The sequence below is a fragment of the Pezoporus wallicus genome, unplaced genomic scaffold (genome assembly GCF_028554395.1).
Source record: "Pezoporus wallicus isolate ANWC-B61680 ecotype Strahan unplaced genomic scaffold, APGP_CSIRO_Pwel_v1 contig_6966, whole genome shotgun sequence".
Lineage (NCBI taxonomy): Eukaryota > Metazoa > Chordata > Aves > Psittaciformes > Psittacidae > Pezoporus > Pezoporus wallicus.
The window spans coordinates 2,958,892-2,982,162 of record NW_026639746.1 but is presented as its reverse complement, the minus strand read 5'-3'; the positions used below and the strand labels follow the sequence as shown (position 1 = coordinate 2,982,162).

The 23,271-nt window shown below is 38.0% G+C and overlaps 1 protein-coding gene across 6 annotated transcripts in view; it reads right to left on the bottom strand.

Annotated features, from left to right (window-relative positions):
- GRM8 (glutamate metabotropic receptor 8) overlaps window positions 1-23,271 on the bottom strand; it is a 356,684-nt gene that overhangs the window by 190,069 nt on the left and 143,344 nt on the right. For all 6 annotated transcript variants that reach the window (XM_057415733.1, XM_057415734.1, XM_057415737.1 and 3 more), the window contains exons 4-6: window positions 5,079-5,214; window positions 4,441-4,595; window positions 3,121-3,258 (exon numbers count right to left, since the gene is read on the bottom strand). In XM_057415733.1, coding sequence (XP_057271716.1) covers window positions 3,121-3,258; window positions 4,441-4,595; window positions 5,079-5,214 — 429 coding nt within the window. The remainder of the gene's footprint in view (window positions 1-3,120; window positions 3,259-4,440; window positions 4,596-5,078; window positions 5,215-23,271) is intronic.

Sequence of the window (23,271 nt, the reverse complement as noted above, 5' to 3'; positions counted from 1 at the left end):
AAGTCCAGCGTTGCAATTCTACTTGGTATTCTACTAGTCCTACCACAGAAGATCCTGAATTCCACCATCTTGTGGTCGCTGCAACCAAGGCAGCCCTCAACCCTTACTGCTTCAACCAGATCCTCCTTGTTAGTGAGGATGAGATCCAGCAGCGCTCCTCTCCTGGTTGGCTCATCCACCATTTGCAGGAGGAAGTTATCATCCATACACTGGAGGAACCTCCTGGGCTGGGGCTGGGTTGCTGAGTGGTCCTTCCAGCAAACATCAGGGAAGTTAAAATCCCCCACAACGACCACGGCCTGTGACTGTGAGGCCGCTCTCGGCTGCCTGTAGAAGGCCTCGTCAACTTGCTCACCCTGATCTGGTGGTCTGTAACAGACACCCACAACAGTATCGCCCCTGCCAGCCTGCCCCTTAATTCTCACCCACAGACTCTCAACTCGCTCGTCATCTGTCCCTGGACAGAACTCAGTGCATTGTAGTTGCTCTTGCACATAAAGAGCAACCCCACCACCCCCCCTGGCTGGCCTGTCTTTCCTGAAGAGGACATAGCCCTCCATGACTATATTCCAGTCATGTGAGCTGTCCCACCACGTCTCTCTAATTGCCACCAGATCATAGTCTCCTGACTTAACACAGGTTTCCAACTCCTCCTGCTTATTTACCATGCTGCGTGCATTGGTGTACAGACATTTCAGGGAGCGAGCTGAGCACACCGATTTCACCCTAGGATTATAGGGGGCCTCCCAGTCCTCATCAGTTCTGGAGCGCTGCCCCACTGGGGCAAGCCCAGCTACAACCCCATCCCCCTTCGAATCTAGTTTAAAGCTCTCCAAATGAGCCCTGCTAATTCGTGCCCCAGCATCCTTTTGCCTCTGTGAGACAAACCTTTCCCACTTGTCATTGTCCAGACTGGTGCCCTATAAAACCAGCTGTTATCAAAGAATCCAAAGCCCTGCCTGTAGCACCAGTCTCGAAGCCAATTGTTTATGAACTGAATCTTCCCATTCCTTCCCACATCGTCAGTGGAAGATGGAAGGAGTGAGGAGAAGATCACTCGAGCCCCAGAATCTTTCACCATCCGCCCCAAGGCCCTGTAGTCTTTCTTCATCCCCCTCAGACTGCGGGAAGCAGCTTCCTCCCCACCTGTCTGGAAGACCAGCAGCGGGTAGTAGTCCGTCGGGTGCACCAGGTTGGGGAGCACCCTAGTGATATCCCTGATCCGGGCTCCAGGCAGACTACACACTTCCCTATGATGAGGGTCAACTCTGCATATCGGGCCCTCTGTTCCTCTCAGAAGGGAATCGCCTACTACAATGACCCTTCTTTCTTTCTTAACAGAGGCAGTCTTGAGGTGCAAAGTCGACCCCCTTTTCCTACCTGGCCTTGTGGGCTGGCCTTGCCCCACATTCTCACCTACCTCTCCTTCAAGATCCAGGGCCTCGAACCTATTACGGAGGGACACCTGGGGAAGCAGGGCTTGGTAATTCAGTTTGACAGATGTGATGAGGCTGAAACAAGCCATATAACCATCTGTGGTAACATCTAGAGCTTCCCAAACTACAGCACACACACCACTCATTCCACATGAAAAACTTCAAAAAAGCATCTATTTTCCACTTAAAATAGTAAAAAAAAAATAGTCCCGTCCCAACCTGGGTAACTACCCAGCCATGACTTGCTGCTCTATAAGTCAAGGCCAAAGAGTAAAGGATTAGAGAAACAAGCTATCATTTAGCCCAGTGAGGAACTGAGTATCACTCTTTTTTTTTTTTTTTTGAGTATGTTGTAAAAGGCAGAGGACAACACATCATTGCTGAAATGAGAGAGTGCATGCATGGCTTTCATACTTCTGTATGAAACATAACTGTGCAATGCAAGGCCCAATGCAGTAAGTCTTTGACTGAATGGCACAGTACACATACAATAAATCTGATGGTTCAGGAAGTGCAGAACTAATGATGCATGCACTTGGAGACCACACAGTATGTCTGACAAACCCGCAAGTGGGGTGCTGGTGTGAAGCTTTTGTTTGCAGAGATTTGGAAATGCACACCCATAACAAAGGCTGCATGTCAGAGTCACCAACTAGCCAGAAATCTTGGAGCAATAAGTGAATAAAACACTCACATGCCACATGGAAGATATTATTTAGTGTAAGAAAACACTGTTGGGAAAATCAAGGAACATCAACGACTTATGTGCGTAGTGTAGAAAATTGGGTATTGCTGCTGCCTCTAGTCACAGAAATGGTCTCTGCCAGCAATTCTGGAGCTACTGGCAGTAGCTAAGGAAATGACACTGGGAGCCCTGACCTTAGGAAAAAACTATCTACACAAAAAGTAACATAAACAGTCTGCTATAGCCACAGAAGACTAAAGGTAACACTCTTGTAATAAACTTTGCAAGGGACAGCAAAAAGCCAAAGTCTCATAAGGGAGATGAAACTCTGAGCTACTGATGCGGCTGCTATATTAGCTTTGTGTCTGGGTATGATGCCTGAGCAAGCAGGCTTGCTTTGAGAACACCAGTGGCAGTTACATAGGTTTTGCTTTAACTTCATAGACACTTTAAGCTTCACAATACAGTATAGAATCCTGCTGGTTTTGTGTGAGGATAAGTAATAAGGATGTATTGATTTGACTTTTACTCCACTCTCAATCACAGTTTGTAAACTAAATAAAGAGTCCATGACTTGACCTATCATCAAGACCTCAGTAGTTCAAACAGGAATTTAATTTTCTCTGCATAAAATTCAGGGATAACAGTATGAGAATTACCATGATACGCCATTCACTAAAAAAAAAAATCATATTGACAACTATAGATGGGGTGAGAGAGGAGGCCATTGTAAACATGAATGAAATTGAACCATAGCCACAGGTCTTTAACAAAATCTATATTATCATTTGTGCAATCTGTGCATATTATCTAACTACTAACTTTATCAAACATTTTCCATGATTTTTTTCTTCAGGTTTGAAAAAAATTGTCACACTTTTCTTCAACACAGTAATATATATTGGGGAATTGAAGGGATCCACAAGAGTGCAGAGAAGAAAGCAATTCCTTTCTTGCACTTTTGTAAATTTATAGATAATGTTGTATTTTCACAGTTACCTGTGCATTTCTTGATATTGCTATTTCTTTTTCCATGTGATCCTAACTTGCATCCAAAGTTCTCCTCCCAAAATTCTGCAAACCAGACATTTCTTCGATTGTTAGCAAGTGTTCGGCTCCGAAAATATCTATCGAATCCTACATTTAAGAGAAGTGAAGGAAGCATTAAAATATGATACAGCATAAAAATAGTCACATAAAGACAATAAAAAATGTTGCATAAATATCAGCACAAGAAAAAGCTTTAGGCACAAACTACTATAATAAGATATTTTTATAAGCATAGTATCTAAGGATTAGAAAAATTATGTATTTTTCATTATCCCATATTTGCTGTAGAACAAGATTTTTTTCAAGTACCTACAGCACTTAAAGATTCTCTAAAGCCCCAGGAGAATTCTATCACAAAAAAAAATAGTAAAATAATGCAGATAGTTGGGGAAATAGCTTAATTTTTAATACACAAATGACGGAAATAAAGAATTGGATACCTACAAGAAATTAGACAGACTATAATCACTACTTAGTCAAAGACTGTGATGCAAATAAATTTAATTTCAAAGTCACTTAAAATCACTGTGTAACTCTCCGTTGAAACAGAAAGTTTCCAGAAAAACTAAAATTCTGTTTCTATTTATATATTTAATGACCCCAGTTGAGAAAATAAAGATTCCTGCTTAAACCTGATCAGATTTTGCACCAGCCTTACCCCCTACAGCCCAGCAGCCATAATGAAATAATGACTAACACATACCATCTGGATTAAGCTCTTTATAAGTATGTCCATGTGGCTAAATTCTAATCATTTACCAGTTTAGAGCACTTACCCAGACAGTAAGAGATGTTACTGTGTGCAGTACCCTCCTGGGAATAAGGTGTTTCAAACCAACAACCTCCACTTTATCATTAAATCAGAAAATTTGTTGATATAGTGGCTTCTTAAAGTAAATTTAGGAGAAGAAAGCAGAGTCTAGACTGATCTCCTCCTGGAAGAATGAGCTGACTTATATCATCCACCAAATATTCTCTGTTTTTCTCCCGAAGAACCACTAGACTATGGATAAGAAGCTCTTCACCACACATGCTCTCATTACTGGACAATTGTAAGATTACCTAATTGCAGATTCATCATCTCCTCATCTCAACAGTGATATTAAATGAATATTGGATCAGGCCAACTGAAGTTACTTACTTAAAAGTTTTCCCTGATTTCCCTGTAATCAAGGACAACATGATTTTAATTTTTAATTTTTTTTTAAGAGAGCAAGGATGCTTGAACACTCTCAGAAAATGAGGGGTTTGTACCATGTGCATTCCTACCATCTATTGAGGTTCTTTTGGGCAGAATGGTTACTGCTCCTTCCGCAATCTCCTCCTGCTGCTGAACCGGGGAAATTTTTGACCCCCAGCTGTCTGAGCCAATCCAGAGAAAATGTCCAGATTGATTAGCTTTTTTGGCTGCTTCCAGTATACGTCTGCAAAGACACAATAAATGTTTAATTGCAATTAGACAAACTGCATTTACAAAAAATGAGAATCTGCAGCATTAATTCTCGCTATGTATAAGTAAGCTTATACTAACCAAATAGTCAACAGTTTTCACAGTCTAAAGCATATTCAAAACCAGCTGTAATGAACTTAAGATAGAGTACTGTGAAAATTAATTTGTTTAACCTTTAGCCATATTTTTCTAGCATTCTTATTTATTCCTTCCTTTTCAGTCACCAAACAGTAATCTATTGGAGCTGCACTCTTAGGAACTAGGAACAGGTTAAATCTCCGCAGAATGAAGGATCAGAACACTCTGTAATTTCAACTCAATTTCTTAGCACCAGATTTACAAGAATTTTAACATAGAATTGAATCTGAAACTCCTGCATTACTCTATTCTGCACCATCCAATTGAGCATCTCTGAGAAAAGAAACATCTTCAAAACACAAAATAAGGAAACAGGCACCTAATATCATCTTCATTGGCAAACATGATGACTGCTCGAGCATTTGGAGTTTCCAACAAGCGCTTGATGATCTTTTCAAATTCTCCTGGTCTTGGTTCCCGTGGGATTTTGAGTGACTGAGCAATGCAAACACCTCCTGAGAAAAATTAGAAGGAAGAAAAAGAATTTTAACTTGCTAAATAGCCACACTTTAGATAATCCATAACCAGGCAGGCAAAGAAAAGAAGGTGTTAATCTGAGATACAGCAGCACAGCCAAAAGTTATATTATCTATGTTTTTTTTTTTGAAATGACACTGCATGAACTTACACAGTTAATGCTGCATTAAAGAGTACAACTCAGCTGCTACTTTACCTATATAAAATCCTAAACCTTCTGAGACAGATCATAAAGTGCCAAATTCTGGCTCAGCTGTGCTGAGTTTCACAGACCTACCTCAGCTTACAAGAGCTAAGAACGCAGCCTTGCCACATGACTGCATTTAGCCATCGAGACACAATTTGAAGGTTATCTTACGTTCATTATGCGGCTCTTCAGTACTGGGAACTATCATATACCTCTATTTTTTCAACAGAGAGTAAAGGGTTAGCAACAAATGCTGTGGTTACAGAACCAAATAGAGAATGTAAAATGTTCTCTTATACATACAGATAACTTCTAATTGTTATTATAACGTCCCTAATTAAGTTGTCTTAATTATTTAAGAGGCTTGTAGTTTTCATTGAATATTCTAAATTACTGACCAGAAAATGAATGCAAACTCAGAAATTATATTTATATCTCTTCCTGATGGAAGAAAGTGCTAATTGAAATCTCTACACTTTACCTGTACTTGAAAAAGGGACAAATTTCTACTTGGTGATTTCTAATGGCTTTTATATACTGGTGCAGGGGAATCTCTCTCTACTTCCTGGTTACAACAGTTATCTATGTTCAAGCAGAAGAAAAACATTCCTTGAGCCTGTTTCATGAAGCACTGAGTTCAGATTGGCACCAACTTCCTATACCATACATCGTCTTTTTATGATGTTTCTAATTTGTTTATTTTAATTCCTTTTTCTTTAAGAACTGTTGCCTGATTTGCATTGGTACATCTAACTCCCACCAATATTTGCCCTTGCTTGTTGTTATTGCCCAAAATAAGACCCTTTTGTGGAGAATCTAATCATTAATAAAATGAGAAAAACAAAGAAAATGAGAAAATGTTTTAAGAAAAAGCAACATGTTACTAGACAGAAGTAAAGCAAATGGTACTTTTGAATCTCTGCATCTAATACTTCAATATTGAAGATTACCTTCAGTGTGAGTAAGATTAAGAATGCATTTTAAAAGAGCTGTTGTATTTTTAATGAATGCTGGTATTTATTTTCTGATATACAAGATTATTTGGGGCATATACATGTCTATGCATTAAAAGTTATTAGACAACTAAACGCAGTTAGATGGCTATGTTGTATATGGGGAGGCTTTCCAACTTTCTCAACAGTTTTGTTTTCCCTATTAAAATGTCAACCTTCTGTCTTTCCAAAGTACTTCACAGATTAGATTGATACACCTAATGCCTTCTTTGCTTCAGTCTTTAATAGTAAGATCAGACTTCTCTGGGTTCCCAACCCCCTGAGGTGGAAGACAGGGACAGGGAGTAGAATGAAGTTTCATAATCCAAGGGGCTCAGACACCTGCTATACCACTTGGACACACATAGGTCTATGGATCTGGATGTGATCCACCTGAAGTGGCTGAGGGAGCTGGTGGAAGTGCTCACCAAGTCACTTTACATTATTTATCAGCTGTCCTGATTAACTGGGAAGGTCCCAGTTGACTAGAGGTTAGTGAATGTGACGTTCATCTACAAGAAGGGCTGGAAGGAGCATCTAGAGAACCACAGGCCTGTCAGCCTGACTTCAGTGTCTGGGTGGGTTACAGAGCAGATTTTCTTGAGTGCTATCATGTGGCACATACAGAACAAGCTAGTGATGGGGCCTAGTCAGCATGAGTTTATGAAAGGCAGGTCCTGCTTGACTAACCTGATATCCTCCTATGACAAGGGGACTCTCTTATTGAATGAGAAAAAGGCTGTGAATTTTGTCTACCCAGACTTTAGTAAAGCCATTTCCCATGGCATTCTCCTGGAGAAACTGCCTGCTCATAGCTTGGACAGGTGTATGCTTTGCTGGGTAAAACACTGGCTGGATGCCCAGGCCCAAAGAGTGGCAGTGAATGGCGTTCATATCTTTATCAATGATCTGGGTGAGGAGCTGAGTGCATTCTTAGGGAGTTTGCAGATGATGCCAAGTTGGGCAGGAGTGTTGATCTGCTGAAGGAGAAGAAGGCTCTGCAGAGGGATCTGGACAGGCTGGATCAACAGGCCAAGGCCAAAAAAAAATAAAGGTGTTTATGAAGCCTTTTTTGTTTATTTTACTCAAAGAATAAGTAGGAATTGTTCAAAGCTGCCCCACACTTCTCAGTGTCTAAAAGGCATTTATTTGGACAATGATTTTAATGACATGCTTTAACTTTTGGTCAGCTCTGAATTGGTCAGGCTGTTGGACTAGATGATCATTGTAGGTTCCTTCCAACTGAAATAGTTCTATTCTATTCTATTTTCTCCTATTCTATGTAATATTTAGAACATGCTGGGGATTAATTATCAGATTTTGTTCTGCTTTCACAGAATTCCATTGACCTCAATAGTTGTTTGCATAGGTAGATCTTAAATTGGAATTAAGTTTATACATGGCATAAGTGAAGCATGGAATTATCAACTGCCAGTATAAACATAAATACTTTCAAATTCAGTCAGCCAGCTTTAGTCACAGGCAAACATATCCCTTTTTTCAGCTATACACCAATTTCTTGGGATTGCTGCTTTGGAGACTGAAGAAATTCAGAGCTACAGGGAGATAAGGAAGGGTTATGCACAAGTTGCCTGACTGGGTTTAAACCACGACAGTTACATTATTATTTTATCAGATTGAGAGACACATACGACAGTATAGATTTATCCTGAATTCTTGTCTGCTGTACATGAAAGAAATTATATTTGCAAATCAGAACATCTTCTATTTCTAGCAAAAATTGTTTGTACATTTTTCTTTATGATCTATAAATAGTATAGAAATATAACATAAATAAATTGCTCTTATCTGCTTTAAAATTGAATATAATGTCTTTTTCTGGCAACACATTTGATCACATTTTTATGAACAAGGTGGCTCCCCATGATGGACAGCTAATTTGCCAACAGCAGATGAGACTGTATAGAAGGTGACCCTCATATTCACCAGGTAACTTTGACAATCCAGTAATGAAAAGATGGACACTGTATTATGAAAAGCTTTAGCCAATTTTCTGAATTGTTACTAAGCTATTGTGATAGATACTCAGAAAGTCCTTTACTGCACCCTCTTTCTCAAGTAACAGTGATGAAATGAAAGATAAATATTTAGCAGATATCCTGTATAATTAACAATCAGCAATTTACTGTTCAAGAAATAAAAAATGAAAGACAACGCCAAGCTCTCAACTTTCCTCAGAGTAATTCAGGCACAGAAAATAACACAGATCCTAAAAAAAATTACATAAAGGAATAATTTGTTACCTCATTAAATTTGATAGTGCATTTTTTAACCATTCCTATTCATGCAATGGCCCTTAGAAAAAACATTCTTTTCATATAAAACTCAAATGCAAATATTACAAAATGCACATATATAATACACTACATAGAGCCATCTATAGTGTGTGTGGAATGGATATTAAGCAGTGAAAAACTGCGCTATCTAAAAAGCTGTTTTCATTCAAAATTGTGTAGAAGAAACACCATTCCATCACTGCAGCAGCAAGTTCAATCATGACTGTACTGTGCATCTTTGCATCTCTGCATTGAAGAATGTGTTAAGTACTGCCAGGAACAACAAAAAATGCACTTCAGCCTTGTTGCTATATTTATAATGAATTGTGTAAGCTATCTGTGACACACTAAACACTTTGTGTAAACCCTTGTCCATATATTGCATATACAGCTGTTGCTCAAACAAATAAGAGTATCAGTTTTCAGCTAATGATTAAATACTAGATCCACAGAGGTACTTTTGCAACATTATGGTGTCTAACCTCTCAGCACCCTGCTGCCTTTGAAATCTACAGCCTGGGCTAAGTGCCCAAACACAGGGAGAGATGAGTGTCTAGGAAAAGGATTCATAGGAGCCAGCAACTGAATAAGGAATAATTATACTTCCAAAATAGCTATCAGAGGTACTAAAAAAGAACAGGTTTCAAGGCCAGTAGTTAGGATAATCTTATGAAGTACTCAAAAAGATTTCTCCAAAATCAAGAAGAAATAGGGTTTGAGAACAGATGCCTTATATGCTATACCAGTGGATTTACCATTTACTGCAGAGGTGCCAAAGGCCAGATGGTTCAGATACCTAATGCCCCTGGAGGATATATGGCTATGAATCATAAGAACAAGTTGTGCCTGCATATTTCTCTCTGTCAGCATTTCTGACTGACTTGGCATGATGACTGCTTGTCTCTGTTGCTGGTTTCTAAAATGTTCGTTATCTTTCATTGTCTGGGGATGTACATAAAAAAAAAAAATCATTGGTCTAAATTTCCCTTGGGTAAAATTACAACTAATTTAACATTTGTATGAGGAAACGAGAGCTAACTATCCTCTTACTGAAAACGAAATGTTGTGTTCAAACCTGGTCAATTAAAAGGATTTATGAACAGTCTTCAGAAATGATGTTATTGAGACCAAGAATGGAGTCAGACAGACAGACTCATTTCAGCTAGTTCAACTAGGAATAAATATCAATAGTTGTACCCACTCACATTGTACCCATTCCCTAATTCATATATGACATAGAAGATGAAATAGAGGGTTTGTATCTGTCACACGTTTTAAATACATTAAGATGGAACTGATGGAAAATAGGTCTTCAAGTACTCCGGGGAAAAGGAAGAAAACATCTTAGCACCACACTGTGCTACGTCTCTTTTGTCTTTTCTCAGACCTGTAAAACTAAGGTTGTACTTAGTCATCCCAGAGCTATATCTGTGAAATAAAACAGTTAATATGAGCTGCACTGTGTACAGTGCATCATTACAGGCATGTACCGTAATAAATACCCATTTATCTTGTGTCTAACAGTTATCAAGTGTGATATCCAGCACCTGGGGCAAGGAGACAATGAAATGAAGGAGAGCAGAAGTGGCAGCTGGAAATCAGGCTTACAGAAGGAGCTGCCCCACTCATGATCAGGGGATAAATCCAACCACTCTGCAACATGGTTAGCAGCTGGGAACTCATGTGCTTTTAAAAGAGGGACATAACCTGATCTGTAGACCTGACCTACAATAATATGGGTTCTTTCCATTGTGATAAAAATCACATCTTAAACAAATTGTTCCATGCTAAGGCTTGGCTTGCTTACAGTTGCTCTGTATAACACAGCTCATGGGGAAAAATGTGGTCACCAAACAAAAAACTGGTAGATTTTGAAGATATTGTCAGTATGCTGGATCAGTGAGCTTTTTCCTTTCTTTTTTGCTCTTACAGCAATGATTCTGCAATGAAAAAAAATAAAAGGGAAATGTAGTACCTACATCATTTTGGTAGCTAAACATATGATAATTTTCTAATAAATATTCATTTTAGCTCTCATGGGTTCTGAATTCACAAGATGGCATGCTAATTGTAAATCATTAAATACTCAAGTATATGGAGGTGCGTGCCAGAAGTGATGCTGAATGTGTATTTGGAAAACAGCAAGCAGACTTGGTAGGAAACTTGCACTAAGAAATAAATTTCCTGAAGCAAAGATTTGAATTTGAAGTTAAATGTAAATACCAGAACATTTTTTCTCCTATCCCAGCTAGGATCCAGCACTACATTATGGACCAACTAAGTAGGATACACAAGAAAGGACACTGTGTCAGTTCAAGTGTGTTCTGTGTTGGGACCACAACCACACTACTCAGAACCAATTTATCCTGTGGGGATATATAACCAGTATATATCCTCATGTATATAACTAATCTTACCATTGTAAAAATAGAATGATCAAGTTATGCAGTTGCTTTAAACTAGTTGTCAATTTCTCAGCATAAGGAGGCATGCCCCATCTGACTCAGTATATACCAATTTCAAGTCAATTATTTCATGGCAGCTTCATCACAAACCACATTGTTCCTGAAAAAGATCAAGACAAATAGCCAGAGCACACCTGGGACCCAGTCCTACCTGGCAGCACTTTCTCAGATGCCTTCAAGTATACATTTTCTTTTATTAAGATGAATTATATGTGACTGGTCATCAGGCCAAGAAAATTTTAATGCAGGCCTTGGGAAAGTTTCCAAAATATATTACCAAAATATTTGAAGGCAGAGAAGTCCTTATTGCAAGTAGAGGAACAGATGTCAGAGACTCAGAAGATGCCTCAGTAAGAAGCTCTTCTGTGAGGTGTACAGGAGAGTGTCTGCTGCTGTTGCAAGCAGACACGGCCTCTATCTGACAAGAGCCCGCACGCTTCTGACAGTATCACATGATGCAAGATAACATGAGGAAAAACAGACAATTGCATTTCTCCTCCTTTTCCATTCCTTCTTTCCCATGGTTATAACAAAAGTTCAGAAAATCTAGACCTGTTTATATTGAAAGTCTGTTCCAATTGCCAGAATGCTAGCTCAGCAAGAAGACTGCTGGAAATATCAACAAGATGTTCCACACTGAAGTTCTGTTTACAAAAACAGGAATAGCATTGAGACTTAGTGAATACACCAAGACACACTTTTAAGCAGATAGTTCATTATTTGATAAATTTGGATGCTAAGAATTTTGGATGTTAAAGAAAAACAAGGTGACTGTTCTGCATGGGACTTTCACCGGTGCTGAAAATCAGGAATTCTTAGGAATTAAACTGTGGTCAGGTTGATGCCATCCTCTTGTGTATCCCTAGATGCCTTTAGCAATAATTTTCTAGAGTATGAGCCAACAGAGAGTCAAGAGAGACTCAAATTTCTCAAGCAATAATTATTCAAAATGTAAATATCTCCTTAATGCCAAAGTACAGTAGCTGGGAGGCCTGAATGCAGCCATGCATTCTATCCAGAGCTACCTTCATTTAACTACCCCAAGAAACCAACGGTCACCAATGTGGCTATATGGAAAGCTTATCTTTACAAATAAGCATTTGAGCCTTCTGCAGTCTCTGTGCTCCCACTGAGCTACTTGCCATGGCACCTTCACTGCTATTCATGTCCAAATCCAGTTAAATAAAATCCCATTCCAATACACCTCCTTTGCTACAATCACAAATTAACTGCAGTATGGAAATATCCAAAGGTCTTGTGGCTTTTCATTTGCTCAGAAGCTCACAAAATACCCCAGCAAACAATTCATGAACTTGCTCTTACAAAGACAGTTAATTCTTCAGCCAATAGTGGAAACATTTTTGATGCAAGATATTAAAAGAATAATTTTAATAAATTAAATAACAATTCACTCTGAATGGACAAAAGTGGCACTTAGTACCCACTACATTAAAGCATAATGGAGAATGAGAGATTTTGTTGCAATCTTTCAACAGACAAAAACATTCCATATTTTAAGCCCATACATTGGTATCATTTTTCCTTTATTTAAGTAAAAATACATTTTATCAAAATTCCTTAATGTTTGTTACTAAGTTGGCTTTTTGCACAAGCAGGTTGGGGATACTTTTTCACTAACATGTCAGCTACAGTCATGAGCTTTTCCATTCAAAATTAAAAGCTTTTAAGAGATCAAAGTCTCTCGTTTATTTTAGTGTTTTAGAAAAGGCCTTTTGTGGGATCTTCCTTTTTTCTTTTGAAAAAAAAGTAAAATCAGAAGACCATGAAAGAGCACGAAACATTCTGATAAATACAATTCACCCATTCCTTTGAAACATGTTTTTCTACATTCCTATATGTATTAATAGGCACACAGCCATGCTTATTTTACAAACACATGCATTCATGCAGATACTTCAATCATAGACAAAGAAGATGTTAATTCTAAAATAGAATAGGAAGAAATAATAAAAAAAAAAAAAAAACCAACAAACCAGCTCTAGCTTCATATGAGACATTTGGCTATGGGCTTTAGTCATCAGTCTGTCTCTAAGGTGACATGTTTCAAGAGAGACCTGTCATTTTATACTTCCATTCTGAGCAGTAAAAAAAATCTTTTTTTTCTTCTTTTCTTTTTTCTTTTCTCTTTTCTTTTCTTTTCTTTTCTTTTCTCTTTTCTTTTCTTTTCCTTTTTTTCTTTTCCCTTTTCTTTTCTTCTTTTCTTTTCCCTTTCCTTTCCTTTCCTTTCCTTTCCTTTCCTTTTTCCTTTCCTTTCCTTTTGTTTTCTTTTCTCTTTCCTTGTTTCGTTTCGTTTCATTTCTTTTTTTTCTTTTCTCTTTTTTCTTTTCTCTTCTCTTCTCTCCTTTTCTTCTTTTCTTTCTCTTCTCCTCTTCTCTTCTCTTCTTTCTCTTCTCTTCTCTTCTCTTCTCTTCTCTTCTCTTCTCTTCTCTTCTCTTCTCTTCTCTTCTCTTCTCTTCTCTTTCTCCCCTCCCCTCCCCTCCCCTCCCCTCCCCTCCCCTTCCCTTCCCTTCCCTTCCCTTCCCTCCCTCCCCTCCCCTTCCCTTCCCTTCCCTTCAAGGGGGGATGTAGTGGTGTTTGGGAAGAAGAGGGGAGAAACAGTTCCAAATGTAGCACTACAGGTTCCATTAACATCAGCATTTGATGAAAATAACTACAAGGGATATTCTCACCACCACCAAACCTGCAGATTTTATTTTTTTTTCCCCAGGTTTGAACAAAAAAAACCCACACAAACAATGCATTTTCATCCTTTGACTCTTTAGTGCTATTTGTATAAATGAAAGACAACTTTCAGAGTCTTGAACATGAGAGGCTAAATGAAAAATTCAGCTGTAGTAAATGTTTATGAATAGACAAAAATCACTTATAAAAAAAAAAGAAAAGCCTGAAAATATTGAATTCTGGAAGATTGTGAGAGGGGAATTTTCCTCTTCACAGTGAATCACTGTCTAACTAGTTCATAAAGGACATGGGATCCCCAGTCAAACTTCAAAACAATCTATGACCAAAAGAATGTAATTAAAATTGGTCTCCACTTACATTTACTGGTCAGCTGTTGCAATGCTTTCACAGCTATGTCTTTTTTTATCATCACAGTGGGTATGAATATCTTCCTCCAGGGAAACATGGTTCTTTGTACTTTCAGATTTAGAACTTGCTGAAGCATAATATGAAAAAGAAATATGTATTCTGGCTACATGCCAAATACATTGTTAATGAGGATGTGCTCTTTTGTGTTTGTTTGTTTCTAACAATCAAGAAAGCTTAGGCTATGAAAAGATAGTTCACAAATCCCTAAATTCTAGAATTTTTTTTTTTAATAACATCTGATTTATAATGAAGTAATAGTATGAAATCAAACTCTGGCCTGTGGTTACGTAACATATTTTTCTCTGAAACTAAATTATTTGCTTGAATATGGCCTTTGTCCTTTCCTTCGTATCTCTATAATTCTCCATACTAATTGGCCTAAGTAGCAGTAAAGATCTGGATTTGATGTTTTATGGAGTTTAGGTGCAAATGGTTGCTTCAAAAAAATTCTAGACATGGGTTAGGCATAAAGATTTCCAGTTCACCTCCAAGTGTAGCAGTCCTATTTCACAATCCCCAGCAGATGTATTCAGCATCATTAAGATGATACTGGAGTTTACAGCATTCCTTACAACTATGTTTAGGCAGGAAAAGAAACCCCACCAAAAGAAGGGCTGGATTTTGTGAAAACATTATTTTTTCCCTAAATAAACATAGCTTTTCTTCTTTTAGGATAATTTGGTCCCTATGGGGATCTTCGGTTTAACATTTTTTCATTCCACTCCCCACCTTGTTTATTTTAAATATTTTTATCAGTGAGATAAGAGTTTTTCTTTTTTTTTTTTTTCAGTCAAGCTGTTCTGGATTACCAGATTTTTAATGATAGGATGCTGTCCGATTTTTCCTTTGCATGCTTACTGCTATCACAGTGTTCAGAAATTGCCTTCACTCACCTCCTTTGCCCTTAAATGCTGCACACAGACTTTTAATGTGCCTTCTAAGAAAAATAGCAGCAGTAGTTCATGTTCTCATTTTGAAACTTTTTGGTCTGCTTTTATAAGGGAATACATTCTTCTTTGTGGTCATAAAACAGCCACAAATTTCTCGCATTCACTAAAATTAAAAAAAAATAAAAATTCCTTCTTCTTCTTGCTGTCATCTAGAATATTGGAGGAAAAATCAATTAGTTCCACCTTTCTCTAGGTATTCATTTAGCCAAACAGTCTAATAGCAGGGAATTATTCTTAAAATTAGGCATGTTATTTAGCTTAGGTTCTCTCTAGTCGTCAAATATTAATTTTCTCAAAATTTGAAATATCAAAAATAAGTTGCATGTAAAAGCTTGCTTAACTTTATTGAAGGTTAGTCTGCATTTGATTACTGATGTTTGAGTTTGAATGTAACATTTAAAAAAGAGTCTCAAATTTGAAATAAAACAGAATAACTGACATACAATTTTTGTCTGAAACTGGAAAAAGAGAACTCTGTTTTCTTACATGAAATTATAAGCACAAATTTGTAATGAAAATCAAGAAGGAATCTCTTCTAACAGGGATACTGTAGGTAAATCTAATTCCCAGAAAGCAGTGTAGTAAGTCAAAGAATGTTATTTGTAATGTCGGAAACCAGCTCATTTCCATCTGAGCTAAAGTGTATATAACTAAAAAAAATAAGATTTTTCAAAGTTTGAAGGGAGTGCCACACCCCTGTAAAAGTTTCTCCAATATTTTAAAATCTTCATTACTGAAAAAAAAAAAACAAAAATAAATGTTCCTTTCATCAGCTTATTATTTCTAACTGCAGTTTACAGCAAGATGGTCTGTTTACACCTTTTTCATCCACAACTGAGCTCTATCTCCCTCAGTCTTCCAAACACAACTTGTATATTATTATTCTTGTATTATAATATTGTATATTATTATTATTATTGCATATATATTATGTATATATTATGTGATTAAGTTATATAGCTTTTTCTAATACAAAGGCTGAGTTTATTTGATTAAGTATCTAGACTGCAAGTTACATTTACTAAATTCATATACCTATTTTGATGTTAGTACCTAACTATATTTGTCTAACTTAAGTATTCTGAGAGCTGGACACTTACTTGTGTAAGAACACCATTAGGATCTAAAAATACCCATGAACTTTATCTGTTTACTTCTTATCATTGAAGATTATAAAATATTAAGAGAATAAAGTTGTCTTGCATATTGCTTCAAGACTTTCTGCTTCTTTTCACTAGTTTGAAGATGTAGTGAGATTAAGAATCGGTAATACTTCTTTTATAATACAGCAGTGAAACACAGGAACGACTTAGTGAATGAACAAGAGTCATCCTATAACCTTTCATATAAATAAATCTACAGAAGCCTAACAATTTTAAAATGTGGTGGAATTAAAGTTTGTTACACAGCTACTGTAGCTTTAAGAAAGTCTGCAGCATTGCATTGTGAGATTCAGATCAGAGAACAAACTTAAGGGAGAGAATCCTCATGTCTTTATGTGTTTAATACCATGTGAAAATATCTCTTGAGAAGATGTTTAGGAGTGAGCAGATATGCTAATTAATCTTTTCTTGAAGCATGTTGGGATGAAGGAATAGCTTAACTCATAAAGCTCTAAAAATACAGAAGTCATCAGGTCAAAAGTGATCATGGCTTAGAGGGCTTCAATGGGCCTGAGAACTGAAGAAAGTAGCCGGAAAGTGTTCAGGAGATCTATCCATGCAATAGAAGAGAGCTTGCAAATTGAACGTGTTAGTCTGCATTAAGGCATGTAACAACAATGTAGAAATGATGGGATGAGCATAAAAACAGTGAAATGGTTTTAATTCTGAAGTATAAATAATTTTGAAAAGGTACTTATGTTCTTGGATGAAAGGTAACCTCTATGTACATATAAAATAATTTGCAGAAATACAGTAATGTTTACTTTCACCAAATGTCTAATTACCAACATCTTTTTTTTGAGCACACAAATTTCAGATTAATCTTCTGAATTACTCTTATCTTGTAAATTATCCAGCAAGAATATGCATCTACTGTTTTCTCAGTCCACATTAGGGAATGAACAAAGTCCTTATTCAGTAAAAATATAAGTAGCAACTCTGTAAGTTGAATCGCTGAAAAATTCTTAGATTTAGACTAAGGATTCTAGATAGGAGGTCTGATAAGTGACCTGACTCTGGCCTATTCCCACTGCTTCTAAAATGACCAGAATGCACTGCCTTGCCTTGTTGGAAAATGACTAGCAAGTAGGATCAAAGTTTGCTTTTACCTAGTCCCTCAATAGTTGTGTCACTAGGACAAGATTTAACCCTGTCTATCCTTTTTTTTCAGATTGTAGAAACATAGCTTCATTCTCAGTAACATTCTGAAAGGAACAAAGGCTCTACCTAACATCAAAGAAGGAAAAACATGGGAAGAAAGCTGCTATTCACGCAGGAAGAATCGGAAAAAACTGCTCTTTCCATCAAAATGCACAGCTATTGCCCTATAAAGAATTGCACCTAATGAGAAGAGCCTTTGCTCTCCTAGGTCCATCCATGATGTATGTATCTCAGTCAACCTGAACCAAGCCGCTCAGTGACATCAGATGCACAAATGCAACTGTGTTCAGAATTAAACGTGTTAACAGTACACTACAATAAAAGGGAAATGTGGATACTTTTGCTAATGTAGCTATCAAATGTATGAAAGTAATGTATGCAAGCCAAGGAAGGCTTTGGACTTAAAAACAGCTGCAACATTGGGAAAGTGGTTGCACCACAGTTCAGTCCTTTCTACAGAGCTGTACCCTTCTTTGTTCTTCTAGAAAAGAAATCTTGCAAGTGCTCAGGGTTTGTTTCTGTCTAGATTTTAATGTTCTAAAATTAGAAGAATCCAGACCCAGCTCCTTCCATGCAAATAGCGGTGCTTCAGGAAATCACCATTAGCTGTAAAAGAAATTGAAGGAAGTGGTTGCTTTGTGATACATTATGTATTGAAGGTGTGTAATAACTGACAAAAGAAGTCTGCAACTCACCATTTTCTAATAAAACATTTGATAGATCCACCATATTTTGTAGACAATGAAGCAAAAAAACGAACCAATTACACAAAAAACCCCTATGATCATTAGGTGCAAAATTACTTTTACTGACTGTTACCTGGTAGTAGACACCATTATGCTGCTAATACAAGCTGAAATAAAAGCCTGATTTAATGTGCACCTAATCCCCACATAGACCTTTGATCAACAAACTATCTCATTGAGGGCCTGAAGGATTTTTCTGTGTCCATGTTACTCATCTGATCACATGGTTTCAATAATTTGATACAATTCTTCTATCACATATAACATTTTCAAGCATCCTTCATTATGTTTTTCTTTTTACCAAAAGTTATCAAAAATTATACCAGGCAAAAATCTATTATCTAGGAAGCACTTATATCTCACTCATTATGAAAGAAAAATGCATAAATACGTGTTTCAAAATTAATTAATTCTGAAATCTATTGTCTATCAAACCTGTCAAAAGATGCAACATAGGGAAAATGAAGGTATGTCAATTTTCTCTGAGTTACACATTGAATAAAGACATATGATTAGCTCCATGGACTCATGAGAGAAACTCCACCTTGCAGGAACAAAAAGCCATCCTATAATATTTGATAAAAGTAGAAAGTGAGGATAAAAAATGAAGATGACATAGAAGACAAAGGGAAGATAAGAAAGCAAGTAAGGACTGGAGAGCTCTGCTACAATTGCTCATTGTTCAGGGTAATGCACAAATAGCGCTGATCTGAAAACAAAACCTTCTGCGAAAGCCTAGTGCTAAACTAATAATAATAATAATATACTTTTGTTTGCAATGCTTTATGATTAGTCACTGTCAAGTTTTGAAATGGAAAAAAATGCAGTATTCATTGCAGAATGAATCCTTTATTCTCCAGGCTTCCAAAGAACTTTCTTGGGTTATTTAAAAAGTTTCAACACTGAAATACATATACTTCTTCAAAACGAAAGACTAAAGGAACAAGTTTGGTCTTCCAAAACCTTCATAATAAAGCTATCTCAGGAATTTGTACTGACATATTCAAACCAAATGCATATTTTCAAATTCCAGAAGACCTCAAGAGTTACTAGAAATTTGAATATTAACATTTCAACTTTTCCAAATTTTGAACTCTGATAGCAACCAAAATGCTACAACTTCAAGACTGTTTTTCTGCATATGAGAAAGATCACAATCAGCCAAAGATTTACAAAGTTCCACTGAATTTAGTATTTGAAAAGGCAGCTTCATTAAGAATACCTTTACCACCATCAGAAAGTTTTCAGTGATGGCAAGATGGAAAAGCAGAAGGAAAGTTTTAATACTGTGCTGGTTTTGGCTGGGATAGAGTTAATTTTCTTCACAGTAGCCAGTATGGAGCTATTGGATTTGTGATCAAAACAGTGCTGATATCACAGGGATGTTTCCATTGCTGCTGAGCAGTGCATACACAGAGCCAAGGCCTTTTCTGCTCCTCACACCACCCCACCAGCGAGTAGGCTGGGTGTGCATAAGGAATTGGGAGTGGACACATCTGGGACAGCTGATCCCAACTGACCCAAGGGATATTCCACACCATATGGTGTCATGCTCAGCGTATAAAGCTGGGGGAAGAAGAAGGATATCGGGAGTCGTGGTGTTTGTCTTCCCAAGTACCCATTATGTGTGATGGAGACCTGCTGTCCTGAAGATGAATCATAGAATAGAATCATAGAATCATAGAATCATAGAGTAGTTGGGGTTGGAAAGGACCTAAAGATCATCTAGTTCCAACCCCCCTGCTGTGGGCAGGGACACCTACACTAAACCATGCCACCCAAGGCTCTGTCCAACCTGGCCTGGGACACCACCAGATGGCCAAACACCTGTCTGTGATGGGAAGTGGTGAATGAATTCCTTGTTTTGCTCTGCTTGCACACACTGTTTTTGCTGTACCTATTAAAAGTGTCTTTGTCTCAACTCACAAGTTTCTCACTTTTACTCTTCTGATTCTCTCCTACATCCTGACATCCTATGTGAGCGAGTGGCTGCGTGGGGCTGAGTTGCTGGCTGGGGTTAAACCATCCAGACACACAAACAGTAAAAACCAAGCAACAGCCCTGAAAATCACAGAAAACTTCTGCCCCTGTTTCTTGTGTTTGTTTTCTGTGCAGATGGACTGACTTATTTTAGAATACAGAGTAACCAAAAGTGAAAATAAAAGGAATATGGGAGAAAAAAACCCTACCAAAAAAACTCACCAAAACCAGAGATGAATTGCAGAACAGCACTAGTGACAGCTTTTCTAAGGATAAATTTAATTCCAGTTAAAAAAAGCAACATTATATATGTATACACACATACAAGTTTAAGACACCCAAGCCCCTGTGTACTATATCTTTCTAGAAGAAAAGTCAGGCACAATGAGATTGCTATGTTCATACATTTCCACCCTGTGGCATGTGCTCCAAATTCAGGCTTCAGATCGGGGCTCCCTGGGTCAATACATAAGGAAGGCAGTGTTCAAATAAAATTCATCTGAGATTTTGTAAAATCATAAATTAATCACTAGCCTGGGGTAGCCCTTTTCACCAAGATGACTTTATTTAAGGAACTAATTACTGGCAGGTTTTCCAGATGAAGTAAACTGTTTGCATAGCAATCCTAGTGACCAAAGTCCAGCTGCTCTCCACTCATACTTTCACAATCTTTTCCCCTCCTGTGAAACTTTTCCTCACTTGCTTTAAGATTCATCTCTTGCATATTAAATAAGCCATGGAGAACGATATTACAGTTGGTAGGGAGCAGAGAGCAGAAAAGGAACACTAAGGGTCTTCGCTTCTCTGTTAGCCTCCTATCTCCAAGCTAATGTATACATTCCCAAAATAGCATTATTCTCTGGACTTGCCCTCCAGATGAGAAAACCCACAAAAACCCTACAGTGTTGTACAAAACTTCCAACTTTGTCCCGTACCATACCTCCCCCATTTCCCATGAGCAGGAGATTGTCCTACCCTGACTTATGTGACACAGAACAGGAACACTTAGTCTCCTTAACCATCATCACTCATCAAGCCCAGAAGTATTTAATGAAGGAAATATGTCATCCATGCACTCAAAGAGACTCCAGCAACTGTAGTGCTACAGAGGTGTTTGAAGTAAAACCCTATGAGGAAAAAGGACACTAAAAGTGCAAAACTATGTGCAATAGAATTAGCCATTGATTGTCTTCTCTGAGGCTGGCTGATCATTTGTTGGATAAAGATATACTAATGTCCTAGAAATCGCCTTTAACCATCTGCGTGGCTGCCAGATTCAGGTCAGTTCTTCAGAAGCTGAAGGGCAATGCTGCCAATGATAAAAGTCCAGAGGCAATCCCACTGGGACTTCCTAAATTGAATTCCTGCTCTCACAGCATTACTGTGCTTTCTTCAAAGTTGTATATCCCAGGTTGGCATGGCAAGCCAAGCTAGATTTGGGAACCATGAGTGCAAGATTTAAAATTAAAGCAAACATGTTCTGACCGTTTTTAACAAGGTACAGTGAAATGATGCTTATGGCATTGGAGAATATACAGTCAGACTAGGTCCCTCAGAGGCAGTGAAATGAAACGGTAAGGAACTATCAAAAAGAAGCCCATCACAATGGCATGTACATAGAGTTACCTGCTAAAGACAAATTCTGAGAAATAACTGAGACCACGTCTTAATAGATAACTTAGATTTCATTCTCACAGCTATCCGGAAAGAAGTTCAGCTTCTCTGAGGTGCTAAATCTAGTGACCTAATGACTAGCAGGGGAGAAGACAATGAAGTTACTTACACCATAGTTTCCTGGTATTTTCCCATTAAGCACATTCTTACAATTTTTAGAACAGAAAATCTCTCCAAGTCTCCTCAAGTCTTCCGTCTACAAAGTCAGGATCTTCCCAGTATAATGAGACCTAAATGATCCACTCAGCTTTCTGAGAGAGAATATGACTGAAAAAAAAGTACTCTAATGTAAGGTTGGGTATGCAGATTTCCACCACCCTTAGAGATGAATAACTCTACTCTGTCAGAAAGGAAACCTGTTCCTTACAGGAAAACAGCATGTACCTGGGCAGTTAGAGTGGAGTTTGAAAATAAATACATCCCCTGGCTTATTTCACCAAAACTTAATATTTGAAAAATCATGGCAGTCAGGTGAAGTTCCTGATGACTGGAAAAAGGGAAATATAACCCCCATTTTCAAGAAGGGGAAAATGGATGACCCAGGGAACTACAGACCAGTCAGTCTCACCTCTGTGCCTGGCAAAATCTTGGAGTGGATTCTCCTGGAAGGCATGCTAAGGCATATAAAAAACAACAAGGAGGTGATCCTGCCCCTCTACTCTGCTCTCATGAGACCTCACTTGGAGTATTGTGTGCAGTTCTGGTGTCCTCAACATAAAAAGGACATGGAACTGTTGGAACAAGTGCAGAGGAGGGCCATGAGAATGATCGGGGGTCTGGAGCACCGATGAAGATAGGCTGAGAAAGTTGGGACTGTTCAGCGTGGAGAAGAGAAGGCTGCGTGGAGACCTCATAGCAGCCTTCCAGTATCTGAAGGGGGCCTATAGGGATGTTGGGGAGGGACTCTTCATTAAGAGCTGCAGTGATAGGACAAGGGGTAATGGGTTCAAACTTAAACAGGGGAAGTTTAAATCAGAAATAAGGAAGAAGTTCTTTCCTGTAAGGATGGTGAGGCACTGGAATGGGTTGCCCAGGGAAGTTGTGAATGCTCCATCCCTGGCGGTGTTCAAGGCCCGGTTGGACAGAGCCTTGGATGATATGGTTTAGTGTCAGGTGTCCCTGCCCATGTCAGGGAGGTTTGAACTTGATGATCTTAAGGTCCTTTCCAACCCTAACTATTCTAAGATTTTATGATTCACAAGGAGGTGAAAATTCTAACCAGCACTTCTCAGACCATATAAGAGCAGCAGACACCTGCTTGTTGATTAGTAATGAAGAAAAATGAGATAATTTCAAAGAATAAATTATT